This window comes from Tupaia chinensis, unplaced genomic scaffold (assembly GCF_000334495.1).
Source record: "Tupaia chinensis unplaced genomic scaffold, TupChi_1.0 Scaffold138464_1, whole genome shotgun sequence".
NCBI lineage: Eukaryota > Metazoa > Chordata > Mammalia > Scandentia > Tupaiidae > Tupaia > Tupaia belangeri.
The window spans coordinates 289,797-308,538 of record NW_006198360.1 but is presented as its reverse complement, the minus strand read 5'-3'; the positions used below and the strand labels follow the sequence as shown (position 1 = coordinate 308,538).

Below are 18,742 nucleotides of genomic sequence, written 5' to 3'. Positions count from 1 at the left end.
AAAAAAAGACATGTAAAAAAAAAAAAAAAAAAAAGAGAGAGAGAGATTAGACAGCACCAGACGCGCAATTCCGCTCTGAGGCACCTGCCCGGGTGAAATGGAAGACGCGCGTCCACACAAATGTGAATGCAGTGCTCACGGCAGACAAAGGCGGAGCGAGCCGAGGGTCCTCCAATGCAGGGCTGATGCAGAGACAACACGTGGCCTGTTTGTGCAGTGGGGTATTCTTGAACCTTGGAAACATTATGCCAGCCCCAGAAGGGCTCCTACTGTGTGACTCCATTCATGTGAAAGGTCTGGGATGGACGGTTCCACAGGGACAGGAAGCAGATGGGCAGCTGCCAGGGGCTGAGGGAGGGATGACTGCTAATGGGTACGGGGTATCCTCTGGGGAGCGATGGGAAAGTTCTCAAGCAAAACCCACTGAGTTACAGACTGCCCAAAGGTAAATGTATGGTTAGGGAATGTCTCCACGAAGATATTAATAAAATGTACAGAACTATTAAAACGAAAACAGAGAAGTGATCATGGATGCACTGGCAAGGCCTTGCGGGGGAGCTGGTTGAGAGGAGTGGTGGCTGTGGGCCCCCGTGGCAGGGACCTCACTACATCCCTGCAGACTTTCCCGGCTACATGCGTCTGGTTGGAACAATCCCCACCACGTGCAGGGACACAGCTGTCCTAGGAGCAGGGAGGGTGATGGTGACAGTGAACACCGCCATTCTGCTCTGTGGCTGAACCTGGTACTGCAGGGTGAGGCAGAGGCTGTGGTAACCCAGACTGAGTCTCCTGAGGGCAGCTAAAGAAATCTGGACCCAGTATGAAAACCTCCTCCTAAAGCCCTGGAGGGCTGTCGAGCAGTGACAATTGGCAGACAGCTGGCTGTGTTACTTACTTTGCTTACATGCTGACTACTGACATTTTGAGGAATTCTTCTACCTTCCCCGGCCCCCAGTTTTGCTATAGAGAATGCGTACTCACCAGAGAGAGAGAGATCACCCCCCGGGGGGATGGCCATGCCACCACCCCTTGAAGGTTGCCGTGTGAGTGTATGAGTGAGCCGACCTGGCTCTGGCTCCATCTCTGTGCCCCTCCTTTCTTACTGTATCTGGAAGTCTTCAAGTTCTAGCCCGAGCAGCCGTTTTCCTCGAGTTACATTCTTACCTGGTGCATTCAGACCCTCTAACTGAGATAATCGCTTCAGCATGGCCCTTAACAACGGAAAAGCTAATGCTCTTTGATCCCTAGGGTCAAGGCTTCTTGAAGTTGCTTGCTTACTACAGGTGACCTCACTGCCCTTTGACCTTTTTTTTTTTTTTTTAAATCATGCCAGAGAGAGAGAGAAAGAGAGAGAGAGAGAGAAGAAAGCACCTCCTATGGGGAATGGTCACACAGCAGTCTCTTCTTTTCTACACCCTGTAGGGATTTGGGACACACGCAGGTGTGCATGCGCGCGCGCACACACACACACACACACACACACCTCTGCCTGGTGTGTTTCTCAACCTCTAACCACCGAGTTGGCTGTGTGGGATCTGGCTGCCATAACCACCAGGCCACAGTGGCTTTTGACCTTTTTAGCCCCTGAAACTTTCAAGCCTTTTCTTAGGCTTGTCAGCAAGTTCTTTACAGGTTCCAGCTTGTGGGGAGGGCACAGCGCAGAGCCCCAGAAGCTGGAGTGGAGACTTGGATGGAGGCCTGGCTGGGCCACAGGAAAGTGAGGTTCTGCGGTGGCCTGCATGTGAGAATCAACCCCACTGAGCTTCAACCAGGTTAGCAAGTTGCCCTCTGATGGTAAACTTATATCCATCCTCTCTGAAATTCTCTGCTTCCTTTCTCATTTTCCAGTCTCAGAACACAGTGGGACAGTTTTTATTCCGGTAACTTTGCAACTGTTTATATATTTTGAAATGAATTAGATTCAAATTAGGTTCAATTTTCCAGGAATCATGGCACCAAAGTTAGAAGCCTGAATGTCAAGCTCCCTGGCAGGCAGGGTTTTGAGACAAGCATGAAATAAAACAAACAAACAAACAAAAAAAAAAACCCCCTCCTTTGGGACAACCCACTATTTCCTCACAGGACCCGCAGGGCAGCATGGTCATAGACCTGGCATGTCCCTACAGGGCTCAGAAACCAAGCCAGCACAGTAGAGGATGCCAAGGACACCTTCCACTTCCGGGATCACCAAGAAGCACCCTCCTGGCCCCTCACTCTCGTGGTTCTGGACAATCAAGCGTGGGTCTGTAACCCAGACCCTGGCCCAGCTTCTCCCACCCTTCATTCCCCTTCCACCTTCCAGGGAGACAGGAGCCTCAGCCCCATGCAGCGGGGCATGCCAAGGACTGCCACACACGAGCTCGCACGTGCTCTGACCAGGAGGCCTCCCGCTCTACCCACCACAGGGACGGGGGAGAGGATGTAAACAGATTTTATGATGCTTTACCAGGTCCCAGTCTATGCTGCGGAAAAACGCGTGAGACTTGATATCGGAAAACCCAGTCTGTGGCCGGCAGCCGAGCCTCTCTTTGGGGTCCTGGGGGTCAGAATTAAAATAACAAGTTAGCCCCAGGTAAAGAAGCACCTGATCTGCAGAAGGTGTTCAATATGTAGAGCCCACTCTTCCCCACCCGAAGGACTTTACGTGCTCTGCATGAACCGTTCCCAGGTGTTCTTCCCCATCCAGCTGAGACTACTCTAAAAATCCTTCCCCCAGTACATTAAGCTTCTTTACTCAATTTCTCTTAGGCATAATTTCTTGTTGCTGTATGTTAAGTAGAAATAAAAATCAATGATTCACAGAATGCAAGGCTCAAATACTGAAGCAAACACTGAAACCCACATCCTGGACATATAATAGCTGATGTTAAAAAAGGACCAGCCGCAGTGAACCTCTACCCCCACAGACACTGTTAAGGTGACACACCTGAAACCAGGAACCACAAACAAGACCCTCTGTCACCATGGGCGGAGCGTACCTTATTTAAAAATCCTTTTAAGACATGGGAGGCTTTGACAGATAGGAATCTGGGAATCCGGATGGGCTTCTCCAGGATAACTGCAAGGATGAGGAGCCTGGTGAGAACATTCCTTGCTATGATTATTCCACCCAGCAGCCTGAAGAGCCCTCTGAACTCTGCTTCTGAGCATCCTTCTCACACCCCAGCAAGGGCTACAGCCACAGGGCCTCCCTGTTGCATGCGCTGTATGATCACATACAAAACAACACAGCCTTAAGATCACAGTACAGGGGCACTTCTGCACTCTGTCCACCAGAGGGCACTGTGGGGACAAGGGCGGTCCATCACACATACCAATTAACTCTGGACCTGAACCAGGTATCAGGGCCTTCCAAATACCAAGAAGCCAGTCATGGTGGCTGGGAAGGGTGTGGGGGCTGTACTTTCATCTGAGGACTGCCCTTGCCCAAGGCTCCAGGGTGTGCACTTTGCTAGGGCAGAAGGCGGGCTGGGCTGAGGCTGGGTAGATTTTCCTGCCCGCAGTGATGTTAAGTGCATCACCCCACAACACTGCCATTTATCTACTTGCAAGGCCCTGGAGCCAGTGGGTAAAAAGGGGTTGGCCTGAAGGAATGGTTCTGGGAGCACTTTTTGTAGCACTGCAGGTCTCAGGGCAGGGGACCTTCTAGACACACCTTTGAAAAGGGAAGGAAAATATACCTATGAGGTAAGGGAACTGAACGCATGGATTGGGGCCCACGCACCTTGAAAAAGGTAGTCCTCTGTGTTCATGTCAGGGTTGTCAGTGATGATGTCAAACGGAGAGCGCCCGGCCATCATCTCAAACATGAGGACACCCAGTGCCCACCAGTCCACGCTGAACCCTGTAGGGAGAGCACCAGCCCATCACACTGGGCAGTCGCCCAAGAAAGGGCAGCGCAGACAGCCACGTCTGGTTCCTTTGACACAGTCAGTCCACACATGGCGAGCCGAGCACCAGGGGGCGGAAGAACCCAGCTGGAACTGTGTGCTGCTGTGATGGGGCCGGGCCAGTGCTCACACGTCTCAGGCAGAACCTGTGCCCTTCCAGGCAGCCCGGCCTGCCCTCTGTCCACTGTCCTGGCTCTTGTCTCTTTCTTTACTTGCTGCAGAACCGTTTCACACAAAGGCCACTAACCCACCACCTGACGCTGGGTTGGTTTCCAGGGTGCTACCTAGCCGCTTGCTCTGCTTGGGGATCTCTGCCCCAGAGACACATGGGACTGATCACATCTGTGGGATGACTGTCCTTTTTGACTGATTTGACTAAGAGTGGGAAAGCTCTCTCTGAAGTAACAACAACACTCTCCTGTGTTTTCTACACTCATAGTTTTGGTTTATTAATGCTTAAAATGTGGGGAATGTATTTTAGGGCAAGCAGAGCAGGAGGCTCTGGCTTGCAGCTGTCCCTAGAGTCTCTGGACAGTTGCCCACTCCTCTAGAGGGAGACGCTGCCTCTGTCATGGGCAGAATCCCCTCCCAGGCGGGCCTCTAGCCTCCTGCTTGTGACCTACCAATTTTGTCCCTCCTTCTGGCTACTGGGTGACTTCAGTTAAAGTCACTGCAGGGAGCTCAGCTACCCCAGCAGGCGAGTGACCCGCACACCCTTTCTGTCCTCCATCCCTATTTTAATGGAAAAGAAATGTGAGAAATATTGAAGGCACATTCATACTAGGCTTCACTGAAAACACCAGGATATGCAGTACATAAGCACACACACGTGTGCTTACATGTGCATGTACACACACACAGTGTCCCTTCGTTGTTTCTCACCCGGAGAAGGGAGAGGGCAGATGGCTAAGGGGTGGGTAGTCCTGCTAGAGACATGTCCACCACTGCTGTCTGCACTGTGTCCCTCCTACAGCTGCATGGGCAGTACCTGCTGACCTGGGGGTCCTGTGACGCCTAGGCTGGTTTCTGCTTCGGCATCTTTTGCTCCTCCCCAAGTCCTTAGCGTTCTTGGAAGCAGGAATCCTGTCTAGCGTCCTCTACTTGAGTGGACACGTAGAACGCAAAGTTTCAAACAGGAGGCCGATACCAGTGATGCCATCCGGCCGGGGTGAAGTTCATTTTGACTGTAATGGTCAGTATAACCTCTCCTGGTTGGTGGGCAAGGATCCCAGAACCCTTGTTTCAGATGCTTGGCCGGGTAAGCTCTAAGCAGATCTGCCTCCCTCTCTCCTGGCTGAAGATAAGGGCACCGAGGAGAGGAGGCTTCCAGGGGGAAGGGACGACCCATCACTCTGCCTCCCCTTGGCCAGACAGGTGTCTCCCGGCCCCTGGCCCTGCGCTCACCGTACTCCTCTCCCCGCAGGATTTCCGGGGCGATGTAGTTCGGGGTTCCACAGAAAGTGCTTGTCGTGTCTCCAGGACCCAGGCCTTCCTGTGGGGACACAGTCACTGGAAGGGAGGGAATTGTGCAGGTGGACCTCAGAGAAAAGCAAAACAACTGACAACGGAGTTAAAGGGACAGATGCCTCGGCAGTCACCCGTGGGGCTGTTTGGTCAGTTTTCTTCTGGAAGCCCGGGCAGGGGAGGCCGAGTGCTGTTCTGGCTGTGACCACGGGAAGCGGGGTCTCCAGAACAGCGAGCGGCCACTCACTTTGCACATGCCGTAGTCCGTCAGCTTAATGTGCCCGTCAGCGTCGAGGAGGACGTTGTCCAGCTTCAGGTCCCGGTAGATGATCCCTCGCTCATGCAAGAAGTTGAGAGCGATACAGATCTCGGCAGCGTAGAACCTAGGGGTGGGGGGACCCTGGCATCAGCAGAATGCAGCACAGAGCCTGGACGAGAAGCCATGTAGCAGAGCTCCGCTAGGGAGGCTGCCGGCACCCATTTCTGCTCCCCTCCACCCGCGCCTCTCAATGACAAGACGCGGGAGTTAAAAATCAAGTGCGTGGGCCAACAAGACCACAAAAAGGTGCTCAACACCACTTGGCACGAAATGGAAATCAAAATCACAGAGTCTACCTTGCACCCCCGGGATGGCCACTCAAACACTCACACGCATACGGAAGAAAGTATTGGTGATGATGTGAGAACTCAGAATCTACGTCGGTGGAAGTGGGAAATTGTGCAGCGCTGTGGGAAGTAGTATGAGGTTGCTCCATTTAAAAACAGAAGCATATGATCAGCAATTCTGCTTCTGGGTACACACCCCAGAGAACTGAAAGCAGGGGCATATACAGATATTTGCACACCCATGTTCACAACAGCACTATTCACGGTGGCTAAAATGTGGAAGCAGCCCAGTATCCACTGACAGAAGAGTAAGCGAAATGTGGTCAACCCACAAAATGGAGTATTAGCCTTAAAAAAGATGGAGATTCTGACGCATGCTCCATTGTAGATGATCCTTGATAACATGACGGCAAGTAAAATAAGCCAGGGCCCAAAACACAAGTACTGTAGGGTTCCGCTTACAGGAGCAGACAGACCTGTGGAGACGGAGGGTAGGATGGGGTTGCCAGGGACTGGGGGAGGAGGGGAGCTGTTTACTCAAGACAGAGGTTTCAGTTTGGGAAGGTAAAAAGGTCTTGGAGATGGATGGTGCTGATGGTTGTACACAATGTGGAAGTGCTGAATGTCAGTGAATTGCACATTTAAAAAATAGCTAATTGGGTCCAGCAAGTGGCGTAGTGGTTAAGGTGCTAGACTCCCACATGGCTGACTGTGGGTCAAGTTCTCATCCTGGCAGTTTGAAACTCATGTTGGGCACATGTGTGTGCATACCCAAAATCCCTGGAGAAAAATGGACTGTGGCATGGCCATCTGCCCAGGGGGTGACTTCTCACTTTTCTTCTCCCTGTCCCTGTCTCTCTCCTCCTCGGTGAGCACATGTGTCCTTATGGCAAAAACCTTAAAAACAAAGTTAAAGTGGGGCCAGCCTGTGGCCTGGTCATTAAAGTGGCTGTATCCCACATGGCCAAATGGAGGTGACAGGACTGTGGGTATGACCACTTCCCATTGTGGGGTGCTTTCTTGCTTTCTTGCTCTCTCTTTCTCCTCTCTCTCTCTCTGTCCATTTCTGGTGAGAGATTTCTGCTTGCACTTTCTCACAAATTTTTTAAAAAGGTTACACTGGTCAATCGTATGTTGTGTGTACTTTATCACAAAGAAGCCAGAGTGCGGGCAGTGTACTGTTGATTTATTGCCCACGCTCCCCCCAGAAGAACCTAAGATGACTCACAAAACTACATGGGATTATTATTATCTTTTTTAACAGGGGAAATGAGGAAAGAGAAAACTATGGAAAACAGGAAAGGGTGATGAGTTAAATAAGCCCTAACACATCCTATGAGGTCCCAAGGCTGCAGGAAGGAAGTTCCCAGCCGACACCAGAGAACGAGGGCAGGTGTCCTTTGCAGCCATTAAAGTGATCACCTTCCTCCCACCACTGAGGCCTCCTGGCCCTGCTCTGCCCTCAGGGGAGAATCTGAGCTGGACTCTGTCCTGCCCAGTTTGGAAAGAGGGAAAAGGACAAGACCACAACGTTCATGTCATGAAAGCAACAATTCCATGGGACCATGGGACGCCCACTTCTCTTGGATGAGGTGCCCTCTGTCGCGGGCCGGTTTCGGAGGCTCTGTCACTCGGAAGGCCCTCCCAAACGATGTGACCCCGAGGCACTGGAGTCTGTCGCCTTCAGGCAGAAGGTAGCACTCTCCATGCCAACTTAACCTCCTCCCGTTCAAATCACTGCTGACCTTAGGGGGGCCCCGCCCCAGCCCCCTCTGAGTTCCCAAGCCCAGCTGGCCAGCACCCACTTGCCCTGGCCGGCACTCACCTAGCATGCTCTTCTGGAAGCTTCCTCTGTCTCTGCATGTGGAACATGAGGTCCCCCCCATTGACGTACTCGATGACCAGGAACAACCTGTGCAGGAGAGAGGGAGGCCAGGCTGCTGTGACGCTCGCTGGCTGTGCTCCAGACAGGAGCTCCTAAGTGGCGCCGGGAGTCGAAACCTCCCAGCAAGGTCCTCCTAGTGGAAAAGCGGAGCTGCTCAGGGCTGTGGCAAATCACCCTCCACGCCAACTCTTCCTCCTGGCCAAAGCATGGAGGCAGCCAGAGCCACTCAGGGGATTCCTGGGGTCAGGGAGGAAAATAGCCCAGACTAGAAAGGTAGGCCAGGGCTGAGTTCTATACCCGGTGAGGTGTCATCCTTAGGGATTCCTAATCTTTGGTCTTTGCCTGTCCAGAGGTGAGACCCTGCCTGATGGCAGACGTGGCTCAGTTATGACCCCCGGGGAGTAAAACCTGGATTGAGAAAGGAAAAACCAGACTCAGATTTTCACTCTCTCACTCCTCTCACCTTTATCTGCATTCCTATTGGTGTCTCACCTGTCTCAGGTAGAACAGTTAAAATAAGGCTGTGTGGACGGGTGGTCAGGGCAGGCCTCTCCATGGAGCAGAGGCTTGGTGGATGGTAGGGTAGAGGGGAGCAGAGGGCTATGGGATTGGCCCAGAGGCTAAGACAGGCAGCGTGGATGGGCTGGGGAGACCGGCTAGGAACAGGAGGGCAGGTGCTCAGGCAGGAGGAAAGGCCAGGAGAGGAATCCCGTGGTGATGACACAGCGGTGACCCATTGCTACTGCCGTGTCTGGATGGCCCCCAGCAGGTAGGAGCAGGTAGGCAAAGGGGTAAAGGAAGTGCCCCGTCATCAGGGGAGGGCAGAAGGCGCTTGGCCAAGGGCTGTGAGAAGAAGACAAAACCCGCTAGTGGGCTGGACACCAGGGGAATAAGGGACTCTAGGCTGGAACATGGCCGCCGGGCCTGGGCTCTTCCCAGTGTGGAGATGAAACAGCAGACTCTGAGGGGGACAGCCCCAGTGCTGATTTGGCCACAGCGAGTCTGAGATGCTAGCCGTCCTCAAAGTGGCCAAGCTGAGGGGGCAGCTTGGGACAGGGGAGGGCCCGTATGAATGTGGGCTCCGGATCTCCTCCCTGTGATCACACAATGTAAAGAACGGGCCGAGGCCCAGCCGTGGGTGCGGGTGGTAACGGACTGCTGTGCAATTCTGGAGGCCACGTGGAAGGGCTCTGGGTTCTGATCCCGGGTCAGAATGAACACGCTAGGCCACGGGGGTCCTATGATCATGGCTGGCTGCAGCACTGGGGGATCATGGTGTGAAGACTCTGTCAAAGGTGCCCCCCGATCTCCCAAAATAAAGAAACCTAAAAAAAGAACCAGGTCAAAGTGATGTCATCCAGCCAGGGCGGTGGGCCCTTCATGTCTCAAAACAATTGCTCATGTAGTTTCTTTTTAAACTAATAAGATTTATCCTGCATTTAATAAGATTCCATTTTCAAAATTAAATTCACACATGATTTCCCAGAGATACCTTGCTGAGGGCACCTAGTGGCTCTTTAAGCAGACGGTTCCTCTGGGCCTCGGGGCGGGGGTGGGGGTGGGTTTGCTGCTGCCCTTGCACAGAGTCAGAACGAGGGGAAGATAATATGAAATCAGAAATGGAAAATTATTGATGATAAGATGTATGACTAAGCTACTATGCAGCACCTTCTGGATGGGAAATTACATTTCGTATGCTGTGACAATGCTCAGTGAATAAATGTGTCTCAGGTAGAACAGTTAAAATAAGGCTGTGTGGACGGGTGGTCAGGGCAGGCCTCTCCATGGAGCAGAGGCTTGGTGGATGGTAGGGTAGAGGGGAGCAGAGGGCTATGGGATTGGCCCAGAGGCTAAGACAGGCAGCGTGGATGGGCTGGGGAGACCGGCTAGGAACAGGAGGGCAGGTGCTCAGGCAGGAGGAAAGGCCAGGAGAGGAATCCCGTGGTGATGACACAGCGGTGACCCATTGCTACTGCCGTGTCTGGATGGCCCCCAGCAGGTAGGAGCAGGTAGGCAAAGGGGTAAAGGAAGTGCCCCGTCATCAGGGGAGGGCAGAAGGCGCTTGGCCAAGGGCTGTGAGAAGAAGACAAAACCCGCTAGTGGGCTGGACACCAGGGGAATAAGGGACTCTAGGCTGGAACATGGCCGCCGGGCCTGGGCTCTTCCCAGTGTGGAGATGAAACAGCAGACTCTGAGGGGGACAGCCCCAGTGCTGATTTGGCCACAGCGAGTCTGAGATGCTAGCCGTCCTCAAAGTGGCCAAGCTGAGGGGGCAGCTTGGGACAGGGGAGGGCCCGTATGAATGTGGGCTCCGGATCTCCTCCCTGTGATCACACAATGTAAAGAACGGGCCGAGGCCCAGCCGTGGGTGCGGGTGGTAACGGACTGCTGTGCAATTCTGGAGGCCACGTGGAAGGGCTCTGGGTTCTGATCCCGGGTCAGAATGAACACGCTAGGCCACGGGGGTCCTATGATCATGGCTGGCTGCAGCACTGGGGGATCATGGTGTGAAGACTCTGTCAAAGGTGCCCCCCGATCTCCCAAAATAAAGAAACCTAAAAAAAGAACCAGGTCAAAGTGATGTCATCCAGCCAGGGCGGTGGGCCCTTCATGTCTCAAAACAATTGCTCATGTAGTTTCTTTTTAAACTAATAAGATTTATCCTGCATTTAATAAGATTCCATTTTCAAAATTAAATTCACACATGATTTCCCAGAGATACCTTGCTGAGGGCACCTAGTGGCTCTTTAAGCAGACGGTTCCTCTGTGCCTCGGGGCGGGGGTGGGGGTGGGTTTGCTGCTGCCCTTGCACAGAGTCAGAACGAGGGGAAGATAATATGAAATCAGAAATGGAAAATTATTGATGATAAGATGTATGACTAAGCTACTATGCAGCACCTTCTGGATGGGAAATTACATTTCGTATGCTGTGACAATGCTCAGTGAATAAATGTAAATTAATTAATTAAAAAAATAAGAAATTAACAAAACAAATCTATTCAGGTCTCTAGTTCCTGCAGGAGCCCTTAGCTGGCCTGCTGGAGTTGGACACCGTTGACTAACATCCATACACCGCTGGTTAGTACCAGCCTGCTCGCCTGCCTTCTCTGAGCTCCAGGCATTAAGGGGAGAATAGAGGTCCACTGATACGAAGCAAGTGAACTGGCTGCAAATGCTCTAATAAGTGTGTGATTATGTATTTATATCAAAACAAATATCCTGAGCACCGAGAGAAGGGCCAGAGAGTGCCACTTAGCAAGCCACCGCCCGGGATACCAGCACATCTGTGCAGGGAGAGGGAGATGCTTTGTTTTCTTGTCTTGATTCATTTCTCCTGCCTCAGAGGATACACTTGGACATTCTTTAGTCATCTTGACCTTGCCCTCTGGGGAGTCACTGGCCCACTGCTACCTATTTCACAAATAAAGTTTTTCTGCAACACAGCAACCCTCATTTGTGTGGATACTGTCTGTGGCATTTTTTTTTTTTTTTTTTGGAGAGGTTTTTGCTATAGGGCGCATACACTCGCCAGACAGAGAGAGACATAGAGACAGAAAGCGAGAAATCACCCCTCAGAGGGGATGGTCACGCTGCAATCCCTTCTCCTCCATTCTCCTCTCGGGATCTTAGGGATGCACGCATACGCGCCCGGCGTGAGTTTTAAGCCACCGGGTCTGGGACGCGAACCACGGTTGACTATGTGGGAGTCCAGCGACATAGCCATTACGCTAACTGCTGGTTCCCATCTGTGGCTGTTTTTGAGCTACAGTGGCAGAGGACAGCACAGGTACTTCGAAGCTTCTGGTGGGTTATACCCTGACAACCCATTGTAGATGGCAACAGCTCTGAGTTGAAAACGTATCAATACACCTAACCGACAGAACATCATGGCTTCGCCAGCCTAACTCAAACACGCGTACTGCACCTTCATTAGCCTGCGACCGGGCAAAGTCACCTCATATAAAGCCTGTTTCATAACACAGTGCCGACTCTCATGTAACATTAAATACTGTGCTGAAGGGGAAGAACAGAATGGCTGTGTGGGACACCTGAAGTGCAGTTTTCACTGAGTGCAGTGTAGCTCCATGCACCATTATAAAGTCAGAAAATCAGAAGTCATACCATCATCCATCAGAGAGTACATGGTTCACAAAACCAAAAATGTTTCCTATCTGGCCCTTACATAAAAAGTTTGCCAATCCTTGGTATAAACATAACAACAGTCAAAATAACAGCTTTTATAGGACCTTTAATGTGCTAGGAAGTACTCTAAGGACATTCATGTATTCATTCATTTAATAATCCAACCCCCATTCTCGGCTTTCACATTATGTGAAGGTGGTTTGACCCCTTATAAGATCCCAAGATCTAAGAATTAATCAAAAAGTTAAAAAAAAAAAAAAAACACCAAAAAACTGGCAGGTGGCATGGTGGTTAAGGCACTGAATTCCTACATGACCAACCTTGGCTCGAGTCTCAGACCTGGTGGCTCGCTTTCTCACTCACTTTCTCTCTCTGGTCAAATAAATAAATAAATAAATAAATGCAGTAAAATACAATAATTTTTAAAAAGGATTTATTCACAACTCGTAGAGTAACTCAAAGCACAGGATTAGTATTTTCAGGCTGCCAGGAATTATGCATCCAGTGGGTGCCATGTACCCTGATGGCGTGGCTCCCCTGAGACTGCCCCTCGGGGAGAAGCTGTACTCATTGCTGAGGAGCCTGGTGTTCCCTGGGAAATGCCCTTGGGGTCTCTGGCAAATTCATTTAAATTTTACAAGATAATGGTTTTCCATGAAAGGGACAAAACTAAGGCTCTGTCCAGAGAAAGGAGAGGAATGAGCTGACCCCAGGAAAGCACCAACACAATGCTGAAGGGAGCTAAAAATAATCTGAGGGGACACTGGAGAAAAGTCCAGCCCGGGGATTTCATTTGTTTTGCTCTGTTTTGCTAGAGGGCATGTGCACTTACCAGAGAGAGATGCAGAGAAAGAAGAGGAGGGAAAGGTAAAAGCACCCCCACAGAGAACAGTCACGTTGCAACCCCTTCTCCTCCACTTCGCCTTCCTTTAGGGATTTTGGGCACACACATGCACGTGGACAGCCTGTTTCTTGAGCTGCTGGGGCCAGGACTTGAACCACAATGTCAGCCATGTGGGATCTGGCTGCCTTAACCACCAGGCCATGGAACCCACCCAAAAGCCATTTCTTTATCAGCAATCTAGGTCCAGGTAACTCATAATCAAGAAACAACTTAGATAATTTGTAACACTTACCAAGCTACAGTAACAGTGGAAGATATTTTTTGTTTGTTTTTAAAATAGCCTGTATACCTAAGGAATCTACAAATAAAACCCTAATGTTACTTTTGACATTTCTTCAGTGTAAAATTCCATCACAACAGCCTGGTGCTGACATACTGTGAAGAGGGCCTGTATTGCTCAGGCGGAGTTAGCTGCTGTAACAAAAACGTCCCATGGCCATGGCCGAGTACAGTCCACCTGCCTTCTCCTGGACAAGACATCATCTGACATGATTGCAGGCACCTACCACACGTGGGTTCCTAGCCCGGGATTCTTTCATCTGGGGCCTTTGCTGCCTCTTCCAGCCAGAGGGTGGCACATGCCACTTCACCCAAGTCCCCCTAAGTCACAAGGCCATCCTAACCCCAAGGGAGGCTGGGAAGCACAGTTGGGCAAGGGCCTGGGACTGCCTGTCTACACTCTGAAGTCTCTTTCATCTTCACTACACCACGAAAAGAAAGCAATTACTGGGGCCCAAACAGTAGACTTTATCCTCGATACTTAATAAAACACGTGGGGCTGGGACCAGCTAGTGGTATGGTGGTTAAGGTGTTGGACTCCTACATGGATGACTATGGTTCCAGTCCTAGACTCGGCAGCTTGCATGTCCAAAATTCTGAGAGAAAAATGAAGAAGAGATTGTGGTATGGCCATCCCTTCGGGGGAGATTTCTCCCTTTCCCTCTCTCTTTCTCTCCGGTGAGCACATGTACCCTATGGCAAAGACATAAACAATTTAAAAATAAAAAAAGGGGAACCAGCAGTTAGCGTAATGGCTATGTCGCTGGACTCCCACATAGTCGACTGCGGTTCGTGTCCCGGACCTGGTGGCTTGAAACTCACGCCGGGCGTGTGTGCGTGCGTGCCCAAGATCCCGAGAGGAGAATGGAGGAGAAGGGATTGCGGAGTGACCATCCCCCCTGGGGGGTGATTTCTCACTTTCTGTCTCTCTCTGTCTGTCTGGCGAGCACACGCGCCCTACAGTGAAAATCTCTCAAAAAAAAAAATAAAAAATAAAAAAAGAACCACGTAGGCCTAGCCGGTGGCATGGGGGTTGAGGCAGCTGGATCCAATATGATTGACTGTGCAGTTTGAGCCCTGAACCCAGTGACTTGAAAAATTTGATGGGCACCTGTGTGCTCAGAATCCTGAGGAGAATGTAGGAACAGGGACTGTGGCATGGATGCCCAGCCGGAGCGAGGTGCTTTCTCATTTTCCCTCTCTCTTTCTGCCTCCCTCTGGTAAGCACATGCATCCTATGGCAACCCCCCCACCCCTTTTTTAGAGGTTTTTGCCTTAGGGCACATATGCTTACCAGAGAGAGAGAGGGATGGCCACACTGCAATCCCTCTTCCTTCATTCTCCTACCAGGATCATGGGCACACACATAAGCCTGGTGTGATTTTCAAGCCACTGGGTATGGAACTTGAACCGTGGTCAACCATGTGGGAGCCCAGTGACATAGCTGTTATGCCATTTGCTGGCTTGCAAAATTTTTAAAAAAAAATACAAAAATTAGTAAAACCCAGCAGAATGGATTTATCAACAATAGCCAAAGAGAAAGGAGTGCAAACAAATGCAACTGACGCCATAGGCCAGAGAGCAAGGGAAGGTGTTTTGGCTCCTCCCCACGAGCTGCTGCTCTGGGAAATAGGGACACAGGGTGACCAGCTCCCTCAGTCTGGGGTAACCCTGCAGTGTAGGAGAGAGCTACCCAGGCCTCAGAAGAAAATACTCCTGGGCAGATCCGACCTAACTGCACAACTCCCCACACCCTCCTTAAGGAACACCCAAGACCTAGCCTCACCCAGCAGCCCAGAGGGAAGAACCGATGAGAGATGCGGCATGCTGAGAATACTGAAAATCAGGAGGCAATAATCAAGCCCAACCTACCACCTATATTTGTAAAGTTTTATCAGAACATAGTCAAGCACATTTCTTTTCTTCTTTTTTCTTTTTTGAATTTGCCAGAGAGCATACCCTCTCTCTGGAGGGAGGCAGGGAGAGGGACAGCGTGTGCGTGTGCATGTGCGTGCACACCAGAGAGAGCCTACCCGTGGGGAATGGCCATGCAGCAATTCCTTGTTTTCCACTTCTCCCACCTTTTGGGACTTGGGGCATGCACACACACACACATCTGGTATGTTTTTCAAGCCACTCGGTTCAGAATTTACACTGCGCAGTCAGCTATGTGGGATCCAGCTCATGTAGCTACTAGGCCACCAGCTGGCCCCATGAACCTTTCTTTCATTTTATTTATTATCATGATTTGTTTAAAGATTTATTTTATTTATTATTTTTTAATTTGACCAGAGAGAGACACAGATAAAGCGAGAAGGAAAATTTTTTTTTTTTTTTTGGAGAGGTTTTTGCTATAGGGCGCGTGCGCTCGCCAGACAGACAGAGAGAGACAGAAAGTGAGAAATCACCCCCCAGGGGAGATGGTCACGCCGCAATCCCTTCTCCTCCATTCTCCTCTTGGGATCTTGGGCACGCACACACATGCACTGGGCATGAGTTTTAAGCCACCGGGTCCAGGACGTGAACCGCGGTCGACTACGTGGGAGTCCCGCGACATAGCCATTATGCCAACTGCTGGTTCCCGAGAAGGAAATTAATAAAGCAAGCTGCCAGGTCCAAGACTTGAGCTGCAGTTGGCCATGTGGGAGTCCAGCACCTTAACCACCATGACATCTGCTGGCCCCTATTATTATTATTTTTGAATTTATCAGAGAGAAACACAGAGAGAAAGGAAAGTAGGAAAGGAAGCCACTAGGTCCAGGACTCGAACCGTGGTTGGCCTTGTAAGAGTCCAGCACCTTCACTATCATGCCACCTGCCAGCCCCTCCCCCACACACATTTCTTTCTACATTATCTGTGGCTGCTTTTGATCCAGAATTAGTTGCATCAGAGACCATATGGCCCACAAAGGTGAAAACCTTTACTATCTGGCCCTTTAAGAAAAGTCTGCCAAGTCCTGGTATAAACAATAATAGCAGAAATAAGAGCTTTTATAGCCCTGGCTAAATGTCAGGGACTATTCTAATTCATCTATGTGTTAACTCATTGCATCCTATAACCACAAGGTAAGTTCTAGCATTTCCCCTATTTTACATTTAGAGAAATAGAGAATAAATAACTTTCCCAGGGTCACACAGCTAGTGGCTAATAAGATTCAATATCATACAATGGGTGAATGCAAGACCCACACCTGGAAACCCCACATCATAGTGGGTGACCATGACAGAGGTCAGAGCCATCCAGAGACCAGGCGTCACCCTGGAAGAGACGGTTCAGGGAACAGAAGAAAGGGGTAAGGGGCCAGGCACAGAGGTTTAGTTCTGAGGGAGCAGGCTGACAACTGAAGCACCAGCAGAGAATGAAAACAAAACTCAGAAAGGGCAAGCAACACGAATTCCTGACTCGGCAAAAGCTACGTGGGTGAGCACTAGAGCCAACAGACAAAGTAGTGAAAAACAGGCCGACAGGAGGTTTTATATAGCCTAAAGAAATCTTGGGGGAGAGGATGGTCTCAGATCCTAGGGATCAATGTCGGAGCACATCCCCAAGGACCTGTAAGTGTCCCAGGGCAAGTGGGACCTGGCAGGTGAGGAGGTCTCAAGTAGGAAAGAATGCCAAGGATGCAAACCCCACGCCCTTCCCTGACAATGAGTCGCAAACCGGGAGAGAGCAAGACAGGGAAGCAGCTGTAGAGGGACTGGGCTGAGAATTCACCACCTAGACAAATTACATGAACAAAACTGGGAGGCTGAGGGAGAGGCGACTACCCTCCAAAACACCCCAGGCCCAACAATCTCATGGGGAATTCCACCAAGAGATAATCACAGTGCCATTTATGAATAGAATAAAAAAATTAGAAACACTTAAAATATAATAAAGGCTACTTAAGAAAGGAAAACTGTAGCTCAATCAAACATCAATATGGATATCAACTAAAAAATTCTAAATAAAATAGCAGTGGGTCAGGTCCATGATCTGGTAGTTAAAGGAGCTAGATCCCACATGGCTGACTGCACGGTTCAAATCCTGGGGCTGGTGGTTTGAAAAACACTCCAGGCTTGCGAGCACGTGACCAAAATCTCAACAGGATGGAGAGATGGAAGAGAAGCGACTGCAACATTTCCATGCCCCATTGGGAGGTGTTCTCCTCTCATCTCTCTGCCTCTGGGTAGTGCATACACCCTCTGGAAATTTGTTGTTAATGTATGTCTAGGGGCTGGCAGGTGGCATGGTGGTTAAGGTGGATTCCAACATGGTTGACCGCGGTTCAAGTCCCAGACCCGGCAGGGACCAGGTGGACCTGATACAGTTTACCTATAACTGCCTGCGTTCTCACCTTCCTTCTCTCTCTCTCTCCAGTTAAATGACAAATAATAGTAATAATAATAATGATTAAAAATAATAATAAAACTAATTTTAAAAAGTGTGTGTGTATATATGTATACATATATACAACTTAAATTCAAAAGCATATTAACAGAATAACACATTAAGACGGGACATAGCTTTATCCAGGAATATAAGGATAGTTCAACACTAGGAACTACCTTATGATGATAGAATTCATTTTAGGAGGCCCTAAGAAGTAAAAACTATAACAATTATCTCCATAACTCATGAGAAGATTCAATATTCTTTCTTGACAGTAGAGTAAAAATAGATGTACACTTCCTTAACAAAACAAACTGTAACACTCCAGGCCAGGTATCGGTCCATCTTCTCCCAGCCCCACCCTGCGCCTCAGCCTTCCTATAACTTTCTCCCGACTGCAGGGGTGGGAAGCCTGCAAGCCTCGTTGCTCAAGTCCTTTGCTCACAGGTCTGGGAATTGAGAGAGCGTGGCTACTATCCCCAACAACTTGGCAGAGGGAGTACATCTGCGAACACAGAGACCAGTGCAACGCCTGTAGGTGGAGACTCTATCTCTGCCATCCGCCTTTCTCCTCTGTGGCCCTCCCAACACCCCTCAAGCCCTGTGAGGTACTAAAGGCTGTGTTTAAAATGTGTAGAGTGGTTTGGTTCTGCTTTTTTGACGGGGCCCACTTAAGGTACAGTGGCCAGTGTTGTATTCATGGTGCAAAGCATTCTTTCTAACTGTGGTGAGGGATAGGCAGGGTGGTTACTCTTCCTGGTCACCGTGAGTGAGGTGGGTACTGGCAGTGTCAGCCAACATGGAAGCGGACACTGAAGGTGTCGCAACTAGGATGGAGGGGTGTAGCATTATTCTTGTGTGTAGGTGTTTTCACAGGGCATCCAAAAACCTAAGAAAACCACCTGAAAAATACTATAAGAAAGAAAATTCATGAGACCGCAGAGCATAAAATTAACACATAGAAACAAGTTGCTTGTTGCTCAATGCTATAATGAAAGACAAGATCTCATTTATGGGGACCAGCAGTTAGTGTAATGGCTATGTCGCTGGACTCCCACGTAGTCGACCGTGGTTTGCTTAAAACTCATGCTGGGCGCGTATGCGTGTGAGCCCAAGATCCTGAGAGGAGAATGGAGGAGAAAGGACTGCAGCATGAGCATCCCCCCTGTGGGGGGGGGGTTTTCCGGCTTTCTATCTCT

At 50.1% G+C, this 18,742-nt stretch overlaps 1 protein-coding gene across 1 annotated transcript in view; it reads right to left on the bottom strand.

Annotated features, from left to right (window-relative positions):
* Positions 1-18,742, bottom strand: part of PRKCZ (protein kinase C zeta) — a gene marked incomplete at its 5' end in the record, with an annotated part of 158,851 nt that overhangs the window by 7,356 nt on the left and 132,753 nt on the right. Inside the window, 6 exon segments of the mRNA XM_014592755.2 lie at positions 2,447-2,536; positions 2,979-3,058; positions 3,725-3,844; positions 5,295-5,382; positions 5,602-5,737; positions 7,786-7,872. Coding sequence (XP_014448241.1) covers positions 2,447-2,536; positions 2,979-3,058; positions 3,725-3,844; positions 5,295-5,382; positions 5,602-5,737; positions 7,786-7,872 — 601 coding nt within the window.